General features: G+C 41.8%; 2 protein-coding genes across 2 annotated transcripts; one reads left to right on the top strand and one right to left on the bottom strand.

The window, feature by feature from the left end:
- Positions 1 to 827: 827 nt before the first annotated feature.
- On the bottom strand, positions 828 to 7528 carry LOC109487832 (CMP-N-acetylneuraminate-poly-alpha-2,8-sialyltransferase-like). Its single transcript, XM_019791921.1, has 7 exons — positions 7129 to 7528; positions 5580 to 5738; positions 4968 to 5225; positions 4514 to 4609; positions 3564 to 3764; positions 2607 to 2750; positions 828 to 1020 (listed from the first exon to the last, which is right to left on the bottom strand). Exons 1-7 carry the CDS (start codon positions 7353 to 7355, stop codon positions 882 to 884), a joined length of 1224 nt encoding a protein of 407 aa, XP_019647480.1. The 5' UTR covers positions 7356 to 7528; the 3' UTR covers positions 828 to 881.
- Positions 7529 to 8259: 731 nt separating this feature from the next.
- On the top strand, positions 8260 to 14093 carry LOC109487844 (sarcoplasmic calcium-binding protein-like). Its single transcript, XM_019791935.1, has 6 exons — positions 8260 to 8471; positions 9866 to 9921; positions 11727 to 11833; positions 12317 to 12465; positions 13022 to 13116; positions 13812 to 14093. Exons 1-6 carry the CDS (start codon positions 8291 to 8293, stop codon positions 13920 to 13922), a joined length of 699 nt encoding a protein of 232 aa, XP_019647494.1. The 5' UTR covers positions 8260 to 8290; the 3' UTR covers positions 13923 to 14093.
- Positions 14094 to 16177: the final 2084 nt, after the last annotated feature.

Below are 16177 nucleotides of genomic sequence, written 5' to 3'. Positions count from 1 at the left end.
CCCCCCCCCAAAAAAAAACTCCATCGTCATAGGCAAAGGTCAAAATCATTTTTTTATTATGACGCATTCTGGGATATGTGACGTCAGAGAGAGATGGTATCGCCCTAGTGAGCTGTTAGGTGACGTCAGATAGGACGGCTTTGCTTCTGATTGGTGGAGCTCAATGTCGCAATGGCACCTTCCGAGACGGGTGACGTCAGAGAAGGCATTACCACTGATTGGCGAAACTTAATTAGGTCAATTAGTCATGTAGTGACGGCGAAGAAGAGTGGCGGATGTCACTCGAGACGTCCGGAAGAAATCTCCGTAATTTATCCAGTAGTAGAGTTTGATTGGTATTTGACTTAAGGCCACGGGAAGTAAATTTTATGGATGACATTCTCCACAGACTCTAAATCTAATGCGAGTGGGAAAAAAAAAAAACAAGACGGGGGTAAAAAAAACAAGATTCCTACATTCTCAAATTTTGACCATGTTCAACAAGAAATGATACCTACATTGTGTTAAGTTTACTGCCGACTATTACAACATTCATTTCTCACTGAAAGAACTTTGAAAGATAAAAGTTTTCAATCATTGTACAAATGGTTTTGATTCAGTGCATGGGAACATCGCATAAATACAAACACCATCACATATAAAATAAAATACATCACAGTATCAAAGTAAAAGACAAAACATTAAATCATAGCCTTGTCTTGTCTCTTCTCTTTATATTTATCTGCCATCCAAGTTCCGGCATGGGAAGAGACATCTTTGCACATTTTCGGCATGTTGACCACAGTCAGAGGGCAACAAAATTTCTTCTTTTCTTCCCCCAAAAAATCAGGCAAAAATTAATGCGCGCGTTGATGACATCCATAATAATTACTTGCTGTGGCCTAATCAGGTAAATGTCTACATCTGTCGTTGTGGAGTCTGAGGACTCCTCTGTCGTGCAGCATCCTCAGGGCCCGGAACTCCTCCGGCATGGCGTGTAGACCGCCCGTTGCGTACCGCCTGTGGTCGTAGTAGTGGTACCTGCAACATTCAATTTATCTGTTAACGACAGAATATGTGAATGTTGTAAAAAAAATGCGATGGAGGATGAAGCCATTGCGCTTATTATAGCACCGAAAGAGATAAGTTATTTGAAATGCTCACCAAAATGTTCCCAAGCTTTAGCCACCTTCTCAGCCTACAAAAAACTGCATTTAACCCCCCCCCCCAATAAATACATCGCACAAAATATCGGCCATTTCATACTCCACTGCACACAGAAAAGAAATCCAACCCGACAATAACTATATCCAAAGTAGCATTAGCATTACTTATTGTAATTTTTACTGCTTATTTGTTATCATGTTCTTGCAAATTAGCCCTCGGGTATGAATTTGCAATAAACTTGTACTATCGAAGATGAACGACATTTCATTATGGATTGTCCACTCTATAATGATAAACGCACAAAGCTGTTCAACCTTCTTTCCGCTTGCTCAACGGAATTTGTTACATTTCATAGATAAATTCAATACATAGGTATGTAAAACCTAATAGTGGACATCAAAGGCCGTGTCTATACGGAATCACCCAAACCGCGATTCGGGTAACTCACATTCCTCACATCTGGTCCACGTGCCACACACACCTGTGAAACCGTGTCCGAACATAATGCGCTTGAGCTACATTTATTGCTGTTTGATGATAACACGCAAGGCGGCGTGTTATTAATGTCAGAGGTCAACGACCTGCTTGATGATGCCCCCCCTCCCAGCGTATCTCGGCCGAATGCCGACGTGGTCCCGCCAGAGGCGGTGAAGCTCGTCCTAGAACGGACACATTATTTTACCATTACTGCTCTTTAAGTTGCTGCCACGTAAAAGTTGGTATTGCATATAAATAAAGAAATATCACCCCGTAATCCATGACCAAGCGAAATCACATTGTAGTAGAATGGTTTATTTCAAAATTGCAAACTCCAGACATACACCATTTCAATTACAACCACACTGACAACAGACTCGCAGGCAGCCATACTGGCTGCCTGAATTGCTCTGAGGTCACAAAATTGAAATCACATTGCGTTCAGACGCAAATCGCGATGCGGGGAAACCGATTCGAAACCACCTCTCGAAGTGGCTTGGGCTCGAGGCGCTTTCAATGTGATTTGGAGCGTTCACATGGAGCCACTTGAAACCGGCTTCGGGGTAAACCACATGTCAACCGCCTTGGGTGATTCCGTTTAGACACGGCCAAAGGGGATAGCGACTTCTCATACTCCTTCTCCAAGCAAATTTCTACTATCATCCTGCAAAGAAGTCTGGTGGAGACTAGAGAGTAACCAAGAAGTAGAGAAATCGTCCATGAAGATAATCTGGTGTCCAGTCTATATCGTGGTTAGGGCAGGCTGTCTTCGGGGCTCTAAATAGTTTTCCCCCGCCCAGCTCAATAGACCGCCCGTGAGAGTATTACGCCTGTGATAGCTATAGAATTTGGCACGCCGGGATATGATTTGGTGGGGCTTATCAATCTCCCATCGTGAAAAACCTACCGGGGAATCTAGCTCAGGCGGGCGGGGAAGAGCTCCAGTAGCCCCGAAGAAAAACCCGCCCCAACCGCGGTAGTACCTTAGCCGGTTGCCGCGGTGGTCCTCCTTGAAGGGAAAGTAGCCGTAGACGTGGATCTCGTCACATATTGTCAGAGCCACCGTGATCATGTACATGCCTGAGGAAGGACGCTTGAACTGGAACTCTCTCGTCCTGCTCCAAACTCTGTGGGAACAGTGGAACCAAAGATTTCAAACTTCCGGGAACTACATGTAGATATGACTTGCCTCAACTAGAGAAGTAACATTTGCAAATCAAATGCATAATGTTTACCTTCGGACATGGACATTCACATACATGTACTACTAGTATATGGTGACAGGAGCAGAACAGACCATGAAATTGCAACATTATGTAACCCAACACCAGTCACCATGGTGACAGACGTCAGCAAATCATGTCATTGGCCAGGTCAGAGGTTAGTGTTTGTAACAGAAGAGGAGGAAGAAACTGAGTAAAAACAAAATGTTTTCCTTCGGTAAACATAATGAATGACATCATAGAATGCATTATCACTCGCACGATGGTATAACAAAACTTCGCTAAATATCACATCATGGTTTTAATATGTTTCATACATTCCTGGTGACCATATACTTGAATCCAGGGCATGCCGGGACAAATTTAAACCCCTGACAATCAAGTGGAATCCACTCACTTTGGAACACTAACATACAAACATAGCATAATTAGCACCACCCAAAGCATTACTTCCGTCCTAGAACTTTCGCCAAAAATATCACACTCCCTTATACATGTAATATATTCTGCAGTAGACAGATAGCAGAATTGGGACATCAGTATTAGATAGCTTTAAACAACGCCGACAGTTAGATGCGCAAAGGTTGGATGTAACAGGCCGTTCTGCATGTGTAATATAGCCAGCTGCCACCGCGCCGCGTGCCTGCGAAGCTGGTGTGTTTACGCCGAAGGGCGGTTATACCGGCTACACAGATACTGATACAGAAAACTGCTCACTTTCTAATCAAACCGTTGCAATTCCGCGGTGGAAAGACGCTTCTAACCGGTAGACTCTCGTTGAGTATGATCTCGTTGGTCCACTGCATGTAATCCCTGCCGTTCTTGTTGACGAAGGCGAACTGGTAGAAGATGGAGTCCCCGAGTTGTCGCAGTCTGTCCACGAACCTGGCCTTGACGGTTTCGTTCTGGTCCAGATACCTGTTATATATGACAAGAAATTTGAAATTAAACTAGTGAAGTAACATTTGCAAAGCAAATGCATAATGTTTATTCTCGGACATGGTCTGCTCTGTTAATTCTTACTCAAACACATTCACATACATGTACTACTAGTATATGGCGACAGGAGCAGAGCAGACCATGAAATTGCAACATTATGTAACCCAACACCAGTCACCATGGTGACAGACGTCAACAAATCATGTCATTGGTCAGGTCATAGGTCACTGTTTGAAGAAGCAGAAGAGGAAGAAACTGAGTAAAAACAACATGTTTTCCTTCGGTAAACATAAAAAGACATCCAACGCATTTACAGGGCGGCGAAACTGGAAATATTCCGAATAATGATTTATGATATTGACACATACTATAGCACATTTGAATCAGTATTTCATACTTTAAGCATTTAAAACTGCAGAAACAAGCTCCAAGATTAATCCTTTATTTTCTGGGTGGTACCTTAAAAATCAATCCTGGTCCTTCCAGTGACCGTTTTTCGTCAGAATTTTGGACATTTTTGCTTCATGAATGTCCATATACATTGGGATGGTGTTGTTTCAGCTTAGTACGTAGATAAGTGACTAGAATATTGACTTTGAAAAATCTGGGTTTCCAAGCCCTAAAAACTGCACTGGATGCCTTTAAAGGATGAGATTCCCTAAGTTTTCTTGGTAGGTTTTGAAATGCCACTTGTTCTACGATGTCCAATATCTTGTCACCACAGGTACCTGTAGTCGTGACTCATCACCGAGGGGTTCATGGTCGTCAGGCTGTGTTTAATGCCGACGTCATGGACGTAGGGCAGGGTTTGGGCCAAGTTACACCTGAATAAAAACACAAAAACGCGTTATAACTGATGTCTAAGTAAAACTACAGTTTACTAAGTACTACAGACTGATAGTTGCTTTATCTTCGTCAGATGGACGTAGGGCAGGGTTTGGGCCAAGTTACATCTGAGTAAAAACACAGAAACGTTAGTTATAACTGTCAAGTAGCTACAATTAAATTCTTCGTAAATCAAAAATGCTCATGTATTCTATACAACACAAATATGTGTTTGTGTGTGTGTGTGTTTGTTTGTGTGTGTGTGTTTGTGTGTGTGTGTGTGTGTGTGTGTGTGTGTGTGTGTGTGTGTGTGTGTGTGTGCGTATCCTTTATCATCCTTTTATTCTATCAAACTACCTGATGACAAAGTCGGCCGAGTCAATGTCGCGACCACAGCCGCTGTTGAGAAGTATCCCAGAATTCCCCACCACGGAGCACTTCCGGAAGCGCTTTCCCGCCAAAGGGTTGACTTCCGGCATGTTGCGGTGCAGTTCCTCCGTGATGTTACATCTGTCCCGGACGGAAACCTCGTACTTCACGGTATCTCCCACTTTGTACTGGGACTTCAGAACGGTGAAGTCTTTTTCCGGGTCGAAATACTGAGTGATGTATCGTCTGAAAAAGTAGCATGCAATTTATCATGAAACTAGAAATATAAAATTTGCAAAGCAAATGCTTCATATCATATGGTCTATCCCAGCAAACTAATGTTCTATCTTTTCTTGCTCATTCATATATACATATGGTGACCAGCCCCTCCAGCTCTGTTCTGCTACATAATGTAACCAAGCACCGCGTGGTGTCTGCTACAGCACCAGTTACCATGGTGACAGACGCCTTGTTAAGGTCATTGATCTTATCTGTTTGGAACGGAAGAAGAAGAGGAAGAAGAAAAAATGACTTAAAATGTTACATCTTTTTCATACACAATTGATATGGCTTAACACACAGGAATATTGACAACCTCACCTCCAGTGCTGTACTTCTGTGCTGTTTACTTTCCAAGTGCTGACGTCGATTGGCGCCATCAGAGACTCAACGGTGTGATACTTGGGCCGCAAAGCATCCCGGGAGCGATTGTTGGACGATGTTTTGTTGTAAGACTTGAGATCGCCAGAATCGTTAACTCTGTCAGAACGAGATAAAAGCAAAAATATGTACAGGATAAGACTGTATTGAAAGACTGTTTCCGTTCGTGAATAATTTAACGGTGCCCACCCCAGTTCTTCCACGTGATAGTGCGGGGGTAAAAAAAGTGACGACAGGGTTTTGAGGGTCCAAGTTTGAGGTGACATTTCTCATAAACAGCCATGAAATATTAGTTAACATTAACATGGCTAAAGAGTGTAAGAAATTGTGATTTTGGGGTGAAAATTTCTTTTGGCTCCGAACCTTACTTCCGGGTATTCTTGCGCGCTAAGTGTAATCCGGCCGTTTGACCTAACATCTGTGTCCATAATATCACCAGGGTCCATAATATCGCCACCTAAGTGAGAAACAGTGTGCTTAAAGATATTTTACTGCAACATACCCTAGGTGTACATTTGATGTGTGAAGGAGTGCATACCAAAAGTATGTTGCAGTAAAAATATCTTTAAGCACACTGTTTCTCAAGGTGGTGATATTATGGACCCTGGTGATATTATGGACACGGATGTTAGATTTCGCTCTGCGCCTTCCTAGTGGTGGATTTGCAACCCCTCGCGCTGTGGACGATTTAAAAAATTACAGTACTAGAATTTTCTTTATAATTTACTCGGGTATAGTCAAGGCTTGGGTCTTTCCGCCAGCATCAGTCATTTCTGCCCGAAAATTTTTTTCATGGGATTATCCTACGCGAAAATACCCAATTTTGTGTATTAATTTTGTAGTCAAATTAATGCTTGTTTTCTGTTGATTTTACCACAATTAAAGAGGTTGAAGAAACCAAACTCAGCTGGTCTTGTAGCTGAAGAGATATCCTTTCGTCCCATATACAGTTATCCTCCTTCCGAATTATTCCACGGCAGAGACGGTCGCTAGATTTGAGGGTGTGCAGCTTCGAATAGAGACGCCAAATAAACTGGGGTGTACCCCCTTAATCGGGTTGGTGAATGACTGAAAAGCAACGTTCAAAACCGTCTTCTATCTTTATCAGGGCAGTGACCAAGTCATAATTGCCTTGTTAAAGATGGCAGACAGTCATCGAAACGTCGGCTCTTGTGTAACACGTGGTTGTAAATACAGGACGTTGCTATTCAAGACTGTTTTCGACAAGAGATAAGGTGGTCTACACGTATCTGTTTGTTGATCTAAAATATTGCCCCGGGCTATTTCAGCCCTTTTAGGTCACCAATCGCTGGTATAAGCGTAAAAAAAGAAAAGAAGAAAACACAACAACAAAGAAACGTTGTTCGTTTTTATGTGATACATTTACTACCAGAATACCTCAGTGTGAATTCGTAATCCAGTGCACAGGGCACAATGCCTCCAGACAACAACAACAACAACAATAACAACGATTGTGACCAGGCCTTACCTGTGGTACGTCAGCCAGGTATGCTCGCGTCTTCTGAGACGTATCTCTACCTTCACGACGTCTTGGAAACTGAGGAAGAAGTTCAGTAGGACCAGGAAGGACATGGCGAGTCCTAGTCTCTGTAACGTCACCCTCGGCAGTCGACCGAGCGAGTCCGAGTCCATGCTTAGAAACGTCGTCGGTAGTCCTTTCCAAAAACGCTGTGCTGGTACTAGTAAATATTTCATGATACCGGTACACGCGCCTTTTTCTCGTTGCCATGGCCTAGTTGTTCTGTGAGCGCCATTTTTTTTCTCGTTTGGGCTGGGTCACGTTGTCAACAAAAGGTCGATGATATTTAAAGCTCGTTGTTCGGGATCGGTGTGAGAGGTCAGTGTGATTGAATACACGGCGCACCCAAGCGCACAGACTTAATGACAGTGTTGTACCACACAATCGAAGTGCCCTGGGGCGGGGTTGGGTTGAACCATGTTACCGTGGGGTCCGACAGGGTAGATTTATTTATTTATTTATGTATTTATTTATTTATGTATGTATGTATTTATGTATGTATGTATTTATTTATTTATTCATTCATTCATTCATTCATTCATTCATTCATTCATTCATTCATTCATTCATTCATTCATTCATTCATTCATTCATTCATTCATTCATTCATTCATTCATTCATTCATTCATTTATTTATTGGGGTCCAGCTTGTTACAAGATAATGTTACATACAGTAGAACAAAGGAGGACAACATACAGTAAAACATTAAAAAAACATACATCGAAATGCGTCGAAAACAAATGTGTCGAAAACAAAATCAACAAAACTGTTGCACTATTTATTAAGGGTCACTACACGTCAACTTTCATGTGTCCTGATCCGCCTTCTCTTTCATTTTGGCCAAGGTGACCGTCAGTCAATTGCGCAAGCTAGCTAGTACCCTCCACAGTAATCCTATTTGTCCTGTGTGTCCTTGTTTCTTTTGGCCACCATGTTGTCTGGCAAAACGGGAAAGATATAAACAAATGAGAGGGCTCGCACACACAGGCATTGCCAAAACAGGTGGTGCCAGCCAAAATATAAAACAACGCCACCTTGTGTGAGAAGTCACAAGTGCAGCTCCTGCACAGTCAAAACACAACCCCGTCGGGTCACCCTGCGGTGCAGCAATGGCTTCTACCGCCGTGAGAAGACTTCTTCCCGTGGGTGTCAGACTCCGGCAGACGTACACTCCCCTCACGGCGTCCATGCCTGCCCTCTCCCGGCTGTACAGCACTGATGCTGATCCCAAAGTCGCTGTGTTAACCGACTTCCAGAGGAAGAAGATAGAGAACTGCTTCGACTTCTACGGTGGGTGTAACTATACTTGTTATTTCTTTCTTTGTATAAACAGTAACATAAAAAAGCTTTGACAAGTGAACTACTCGTATGTAGCTTTGCGTTTGGGCAACTGTATTTTTAAGTCACCTTGGCAACTATAACGTTAGTCAAGTTTGCAAAACACGTAAACATGTACCATGATTGTATACATATATACGTACATGTAAGTATATGTCACGGTAGGGACTGGGATCCATGACAATCGCGAATTGTCCTAGGACAAATTAAAATCAAAATCAATCCAAGGAGAAAGGGGAATTCCAATCTCTCCTAGGACAATCCACGATTGTTATTCATTCCAAACTCTTCTGTGGCAAACTACATATACGAAGGGGTAAGACAATACTGTTACTATTAATATTACTCTATTGCTTCATACCAGGTCCATGTATACTAGTATTATATATTAGTTCTAATAGTACTGGTACTAGTACTGTTTGCCATGATCCACCACCTTCCTCTATCATTTCATAAATTGAAAATATGACAAACTGGCATATCTCATTAATCATAGTTACAACGGTTGACGAACTTTGATTCGTTAAGGTTTGGGATTGTACCGACTGCACGATCCCGGCCTTACCACAGAGCAAAGGTCGATACGAAGGGGCAGTTTTTATGACTTGGCTAATAAAGGTACCAAATACAAGATCATGCATCAAACCTGATCGACATAACATGACCGTGAGCCCAGCACATTATTCGTATTTACTGATTCAGATCACGTGTACATGTAAACAACCCTTTTTCGTTGCTGTGATTGTCTTTTGTCAGTGGTAAGAATGCGAGACGTGAAACTCTGTCAGAATACCGAATCAACGTGCAAACATGGAACTGATTGTTCACTGCTGTGAGCTAACAGTTTGAATTTTATGTTGGTCACTGGCAGTCTAAGGCTGGTTAGGTTAAGTTTAGTTTGGTTCAGGTTAGCTTTAATCGGCACTGTGGGCTTTAGCCTGGGTGCCAGGCTCTTGCCAGGGCTATACTGGCTAGCGCCTCGGCTCCATGCATGGCCAACATGGAAGTCACCAAGGAAGTTTTACCACAGTTCCCCCTTATAGTTCGCCCTGACAACGGTCTGGTATCCAGGCTAACTGTGAGCTTATTTCCCTGCCAAGTCAACTGTAAAAGCCCACCCCAGTGATTTTGCCTCAGGGTGCCGAAGATCTGGCATCTGCAGGCCTTGGAAAAAGGTCTGGATTCCAGGTTAAAAAGGATTCGAATTCTTGTGCGATTCGTAATTTTCCGGAGAAATCCCTACAGAAATGCCCGCATGTTGTTTAGCCGTGCAGTGGACATCATTGCTACACACACTAATCTACATTGTATCACATTATACATTAATGTATTTTTGTATCTTCCAGATGTCAACAATGATGGCATCCTCAGATTTGACGAAGACTTTGAAACAGCTCTAAAGGTAGAATTAAACCATCATTTTTCACTTTTTTTCAATGTACCAAACAGAAATTAAATGGTTTCTAAATGTAATATTTTTCCAATTATGATGTTGAAGGTCGACAAAAGGTCACCCTGATATGAGTGAGTAAATAACTGTTCGATCGTGACCTTCAGTTCCAAAAATGGGCCAAACAAAGTCTGACCTTGACGTAAGAGATGACAAGGTCAGGTACAAATATGGCGGATCATCTGATAACAGAGCTCACGACTTGTTGTGTGACGCACACTGGAACACGTCCCTGGCACGTCCCAAAACATGGACGATAGTTTTGTTGCCAAACATATTATATAGTACCCCTCCCACCTCGATATTACGCCAGATAGTGGATAACATCCAATCGGCAACCTTGTCTTGTATTGTTTTGCTGTTGTCTATTCACATTTACTCCAACATTTCCATGAATTTGTTTAAACGTCTTGACGTCCTTTGGAAAGCGATCGTTATAATCAACAACCAGATCTTTTGGTTCCAACTTGGCAAGTCATTATCCAATACGCTGGGGGGAAAAGACAAAAAATAAAAAAATGAACAAAATAATAAAAAGGCCGACATTTGCTTTGGAGCAAATGCAGCATGGCTTCATCACATTTTACGACATGACAGGGAAACAAGGAGAAATACAAGGCAGTTAGTTAACCCAATTAAATCCCAACAGCCAATCAGCAAGAAGAATAGAGAAAAGGTGCATGCCTATTGGCTCTTGCTGTGCATGTAATTCTGATGACTCACCCCCCAAGTATACTGTAATTTTTTATCTGAAAACAGTACAGTCAAAAAGCCCCAAATGATACAAGTTGAAGGGAGAGTATGCAAAAAATTATAATAAATTGTTGTTGGTAGATTTATAAAGCATACCCATACCAAATTTCAGATGATTTCGGTGCAATACTAGGTCTTCAGGACCACAAATGTACAGATTTCGTCAGAAAATGGCCAAAAACTAAAATAAAACAATTTTAAAAGCCTGTATAAAAAAAATGAGAATTAATGTACCGTCCCACCGAACCCTTACCAGCATCTACTCGTAGATCGATATCGATACTCATCTAACAAATGACACCCGCGAAAGTTCAATAATCTGCCCTTGTGCGCCACCTGCTTTATATATATCAACTGTACGACAGGAATGGTAGGGAGGCATTGACAAGCTTAAGTGCGGTGTGAAGGGTAATGGTTTTATTTTACAATGACAAACGCTCATTTTTGGCAGACAAGTCTCAAATATTCAAAAGGGAAATATCAGTCACTAAATATATATACAAGGCCTCTGTTGTCTCTGAAAGTTTGCCAAACCATGCATGCACTATTATATAGGTACTAATGTAAAATTAGCTCAGCTATTTTAAGATATACTAAGAAATAATAACATCATCATTGTGATTGTAAACAAATTATGGCGGCAACATTAAAACTGTTTAATACATATAATATAACGTCTGAGTATTTGTAGTAAAGTCCCTCAAAAGATCTTGATACATATACATATTACATATTATCATATTGCCAGAAGACGTCGACCAATCAGATGGTTTTATTTCCAATCGATTATGTGGTCGGTCATCAGAATAATCACTTTAGTAGGCTATGTGAGAATAACGTTATATCCTCGGTGTATATGGTGAGATAATCCCTGTTCAGCTGCAATAACCACCTCACAAACCACCTCGTTCGCTACGGTCACTCGGTGGTTTATTCGGTGGTTATTGCACCTGATTTATGGTCCCTTGCACTATGATATTGTATCCCGACCCCCTTCTTTCCAGAGCTACATCAGACTGAACGGCTGGACCGAGGACTCCAAGCAGTACGTCCAGTACTACCGCCGCTGGGTGGCGTTTTGGAACAACCTGTACGCCGGCAAGATGTTCAGGTAGCAGAACACAGTTTTTGCCCTATGGGGACTACTATAGTTAAGGACCCCAAGATGACACACTTCGACGCGGTAAAATTACAGTAGGGTGCACTTCACAAATACGGAAATCGAATATGTTTGAGAAGAAGGTACAAACTACAAAATATCTAGAAACCAAAAAATCCTGTCGGCGTATCTGCTCGTAACGTAGACTTTGAAATCGCCCTCTACGGACGAGACCTGAACTGCAGCCGACTCACCCTGAAAGCCAGTTGCGCATGCAATACGGCGCATTTATACACGAAATGCAAAGCCTTAACAATTCAAATCATACAGTCTCAAACCCGATACATTCCTACACCACACAGCACAATTTACATTTGGCTGACGCTCTTATCAGGCTTTCTACCCAGTCTTCAAGAATATTCGCTGTGCTACTTTCTATACCAGCGTCATAGATCCCGGGGGTCGCCCATTAATACTGTGTGCTGCTACCTTCAGGAAGGAAGGGAAGGGGGACCAGCAGATAACCCGGGAGGAGTTCTACAGCATGTGGGCCCAGGCGCTGTCCAACAGGACCGACATCAACAAGGCTCCGAGATGGGTGCGGGACCTCATCCCCAACATGTACCACGCTATTGATACAGACGGTACGGACCTGCAGTTCGCATTGATTACGCTAGGGGTAAGCTAAGGCACCGAGATAGGTTGATAGGTACGTGATCTCATCCTAAACATGCACCACCAGGCTATTGATACAAACGGTACAGACATGCAGTTCACATTTATTACGCTAGGAATAAGTTAAGGCACCGAGACAGGTTGATAGGTACGGGATCTCATCCCCATCATGTACCACGCTATCGATACAGACGGTACGGACATGCAGTTCGCATTTATCACGCTAGGGGTACGTTGAATGTCTTAGTTGCTACTCTGGTAGCTTTTACAATTAAAAGAGCTCGATCGGTTACATTGAATTGTTTGCTCTGCATCAAATGTTAAGTTAAACATGTTTACGTTTTTGTTTGCTACTTGCTGTCTTTCGGTCAAAGACAAAATTCCATCTGGATTCAAGTAATTAAACCCCCAAAAGTATATATCATTATCACTACATATATGTGCACTTTATGTAACGTTAGATACTGTTACACCTGTTTCTAATGATGATTTTACTAGTTGTGGATTTCGGATATTTTTGCACAGGTGACAATACTCTGAAGCTGAAGGACTACGAAAAGCTCTTTGAAGCTTTTGGGAGAAACGGTAACGTTGCGGATATCTTCAACAAACTAGATATTGTAAGTATATATTTTTATTACATTCTGTCTAAGAGTCTTACATTAACTTCATTTTTCAGCAGACGAAAACAATATTTCGTTTGGGGGATGAAGCAGAAATACATTCTCTCATAAAAAGAGCGACCGTTGTGTTTAAAGAGCTACGTGGCATACAGTATTACTTTTGTGTGACGTGAAATTGTTCAAAAGTATATTCCGATTGCCTTGTTCTCTGTTGAGACGGAAGTATTGTTTTTGGGTGTTGCTGGTTTAGGGGAAGTTTGTATGTTTGTATCAGACGACATAGGCCTGTCAGGAGGTCAAACGATCGTGTGGGAGTTTGTCTAGGAGTTCAGTAATGCTCTTCACAGTTTCAATACATTAACGACAATCCAATACATCGAATAGACCCAGTTCCCGCGGCTTTCAATAGAACACTACAAGCAAGCCCCCGTGACATACGTAATTTTGCAGTATTTTATCACTGAAGAGCGTAGCTTACCGTGAGGGACGATGAAATGGTGGGTTCTGTAGCAGACGACATAGTCAAGCTAGCAGTGACGAAGGGAATCCGTGCCAGCCTCGCTTTCGTGCAGATCACACGAAATCGCGTTAGACTGAACTCTCGCGGGAGCACTTTTTCAAAATGGCCGCGGGAATTCGAACTGGAATAGGTCTATTCTCGGAAGTCTGACGTTTCTCGTGTCTTGTTTTAGAACGGAGACGGCATGGTGTCCAGGACGGAATGGGACATCCACATGCAGGACTTCTTCATCAGCGAGGACGAGACGAGGCCTGGGAATCATCTCTGGGGATATCTACAGTAGAACAGCCTTCAGACGGATGTTGTCATATAGTCTCCCCAGAGGAGGCCTGGACGGGTGCAAGTACGCTGCCTTGGGGGAGGCCGTTCTTCTGCCTTCTCCATCTACTACGATCGTTGTTGAGAAGAAGAGGAGGCCAGGAGGCTTTATCAACATGCTTTGCTCAATCCATCAAGGAGCCTATTACCGTTTTTATCGCTACATATATAACTTGTTGTCACTGTCATTTTTTTCTATTAATCAACAACATTCAGTATTACGTTAAAAGCAATCGTGTTTTATAAGTGGGGTATACTAATATTTGAACGGGCGTGAAACAATAATTCTTGAGTTTTTTATAAATTGAATTTCTGTTGTACCTCAAGCTGATCACATTACGGTAAACTCTGTAGCCACGTCCCAAACGCCCGTGTAGAGGCTAATTGTGCAATAGATTTGGTAATATTTAGAACTATTTGTACAGAGTCATTCTGCTGCAAGCATTACTTTGACTCTACTTTTGTGTTATTCCTTTATATAGAAATATAGAAGAAGTCTATATATAGGAATGAACGAATTCCAGTTTATGAAAGGCGATAGCGAGCTTCAGGAAGAAATTAAAAAAATGTTGTAGTTGATCTTCGATGATCTATCATCGCTATTCATATTTCAGTCATTGATAATGGAAATCTTATTTCACGTGGCTGGGATTTAAAATAAGGATTGTTTTGAATAAACGGCAACTGTTTTGCAACTGTAGTACATGTATTTGTTATATTTTTAACAACAAAATAAAACCTTTTTGAAAGAAGGATACAAGTACATGTATAGTGATACAGATATGGGAACAAAATACTAGTACCTGATAAGATGGTATTTTTGTCACATGTTTGGATTGACTATGTCTGAAGGCAAAATATAAACGTAACTGAGTGGACATACTGAAGAAAAACGGGAAGCTTTACTGTGGCACGTGCGGAAAATGCGTGGGTCCAACGATCACAGTGAAATTACAGTTTAACTTCTTCAGCATCGCAACGTTTTGAAGATCTATCTATTGTGAGAGTTCTTATACTAAGTCTAATGAAGGCACAATGCGTCATTTGGTTTGCCATTGTAGTAGGCTCTCGCAGGTCAATTTGCAACGTTCTTCCATTGTTAAGCTCTCTTCTGCTTCTTGAAATCTGAAAGAAAATTATATAATTTCACATTCCTGTCTTAGCCACAGCTACAACAGTGTGTGGTTTTGGAAATAGAAACAAAATGTAAAAATAATAGCACTTACAGTTAAGGCCAGTAACAGGTGATGACTACTGTGGGTCACGGCCACGGGACGGCCGCTACATTGTCGAAATTGTGGGCAATAAAAGAAAAGAAACATTAGTTAGTGATATGGGAAAAAAAGGCAAACATAATCCCATATGATCGATGGAAATAGTCTATTCACAAACTGGAAACTGGATGAGCACCGACACCAACATTTGCGTGTTGCACTATTTAGTCCAAGCTTAAGGGATATTTCCATTAAAGGAGCACTTCGGACCAGAAGCGGGAATCATGATTCCTCAAGTAACAAATTTTTACGCTTGAATCCAGTTTGTTTTGTCAAATTTACCATTCGTTTAAGGCTCAACACAGCACAAACATTGCGACGAGTTCTTGACGAGTCCCCAAAGATCCTTCCAATAATCCGATTTTTACCGGCCTCGCTCGAAATTAACTTTTGATCCTATTGTCACAGCATTGTCGCAAAAATAAATTTCACTTGACCCGAAGTGAGGATGAACTGTCCCAAAATTTTTTTCGGGATGTATGTATGACAGCAACTTGTAGCCAACTTTATTTTCCCAGACGCGCTAGCGCGCTATAATTGCAGAATATAGACAGGAAATTTCGGGACCTTTTCCGAGCCAAAAGGCAGGACGCGTGCCTGATCGACAAAAGTAGCTATTGTCCCGCAAAATGTTCCAAAGGGATTTTTCACTTGTCTCTACCTAGATTTTAGTGGCCAGTGGCCAAATGGACACTGTTAAAGGAGTACTAACCTCCAGAAGGGGGTGCTATATTTCGACAGGCATTTATTTTTGGAAGTGAAAAATTCTTTTTATTTTACAATTTACAATTAGATGCCCATTTTGCAAGCAAGTCTTAAATCGCATCGAATCCAGGACTAACTCTCCAAATACCCTCAAAACTATCCCAGAATACACCACGCTACCCCATTGGTGTCTATGTTTTAAACAAAAAGTTACGTTACAGACCTCATTTCGGGGGCGATA

The sequence above is a fragment of the Branchiostoma belcheri genome, unplaced genomic scaffold (assembly GCF_001625305.1).
Source record: "Branchiostoma belcheri isolate BF01 breed outbred unplaced genomic scaffold, Haploidv18h27 scaffold9, whole genome shotgun sequence".
In the NCBI taxonomy this organism is placed as follows: domain Eukaryota; kingdom Metazoa; phylum Chordata; class Leptocardii; order Amphioxiformes; family Branchiostomatidae; genus Branchiostoma; species Branchiostoma belcheri.
Note: the sequence above shows the minus strand (reverse complement) of the source record. Positions and strands in the feature narration are given on the sequence as shown.

What these genes read in the sequence shown, in the direction of transcription:
- LOC109487832 (XM_019791921.1), bottom strand. Translation starts at nt 7,355, where the DNA reads ATGAAATATTTACTAGTACCAGCACAGCGTTTTTGGAAAGGACTACCG. An exon ending in ACCTGGCTGACGTACCACAG is followed by an intron (nt 5,739 to 7,128) that starts GTAAGGCCTGGT and finishes TCGTTCTGACAG; the next exon opens with AGTTAACGATTCTGGCGATC. An exon ending in ACAGAAGTACAGCACTGGAG is followed by an intron (nt 5,226 to 5,579) that starts GTGAGGTTGTCA and finishes CTACTTTTTCAG; the next exon opens with ACGATACATCACTCAGTATT.
- LOC109487844 (XM_019791935.1), top strand. Translation starts at nt 8,291, where the DNA reads ATGGCTTCTACCGCCGTGAGAAGACTTCTTCCCGTGGGTGTCAGACTC. An exon ending in ACTTTGAAACAGCTCTAAAG is followed by an intron (nt 9,922 to 11,726) that starts GTAGAATTAAAC and finishes CCTTCTTTCCAG; the next exon opens with AGCTACATCAGACTGAACGG. An exon ending in TACGCCGGCAAGATGTTCAG is followed by an intron (nt 11,834 to 12,316) that starts GTAGCAGAACAC and finishes TGCTACCTTCAG; the next exon opens with GAAGGAAGGGAAGGGGGACC.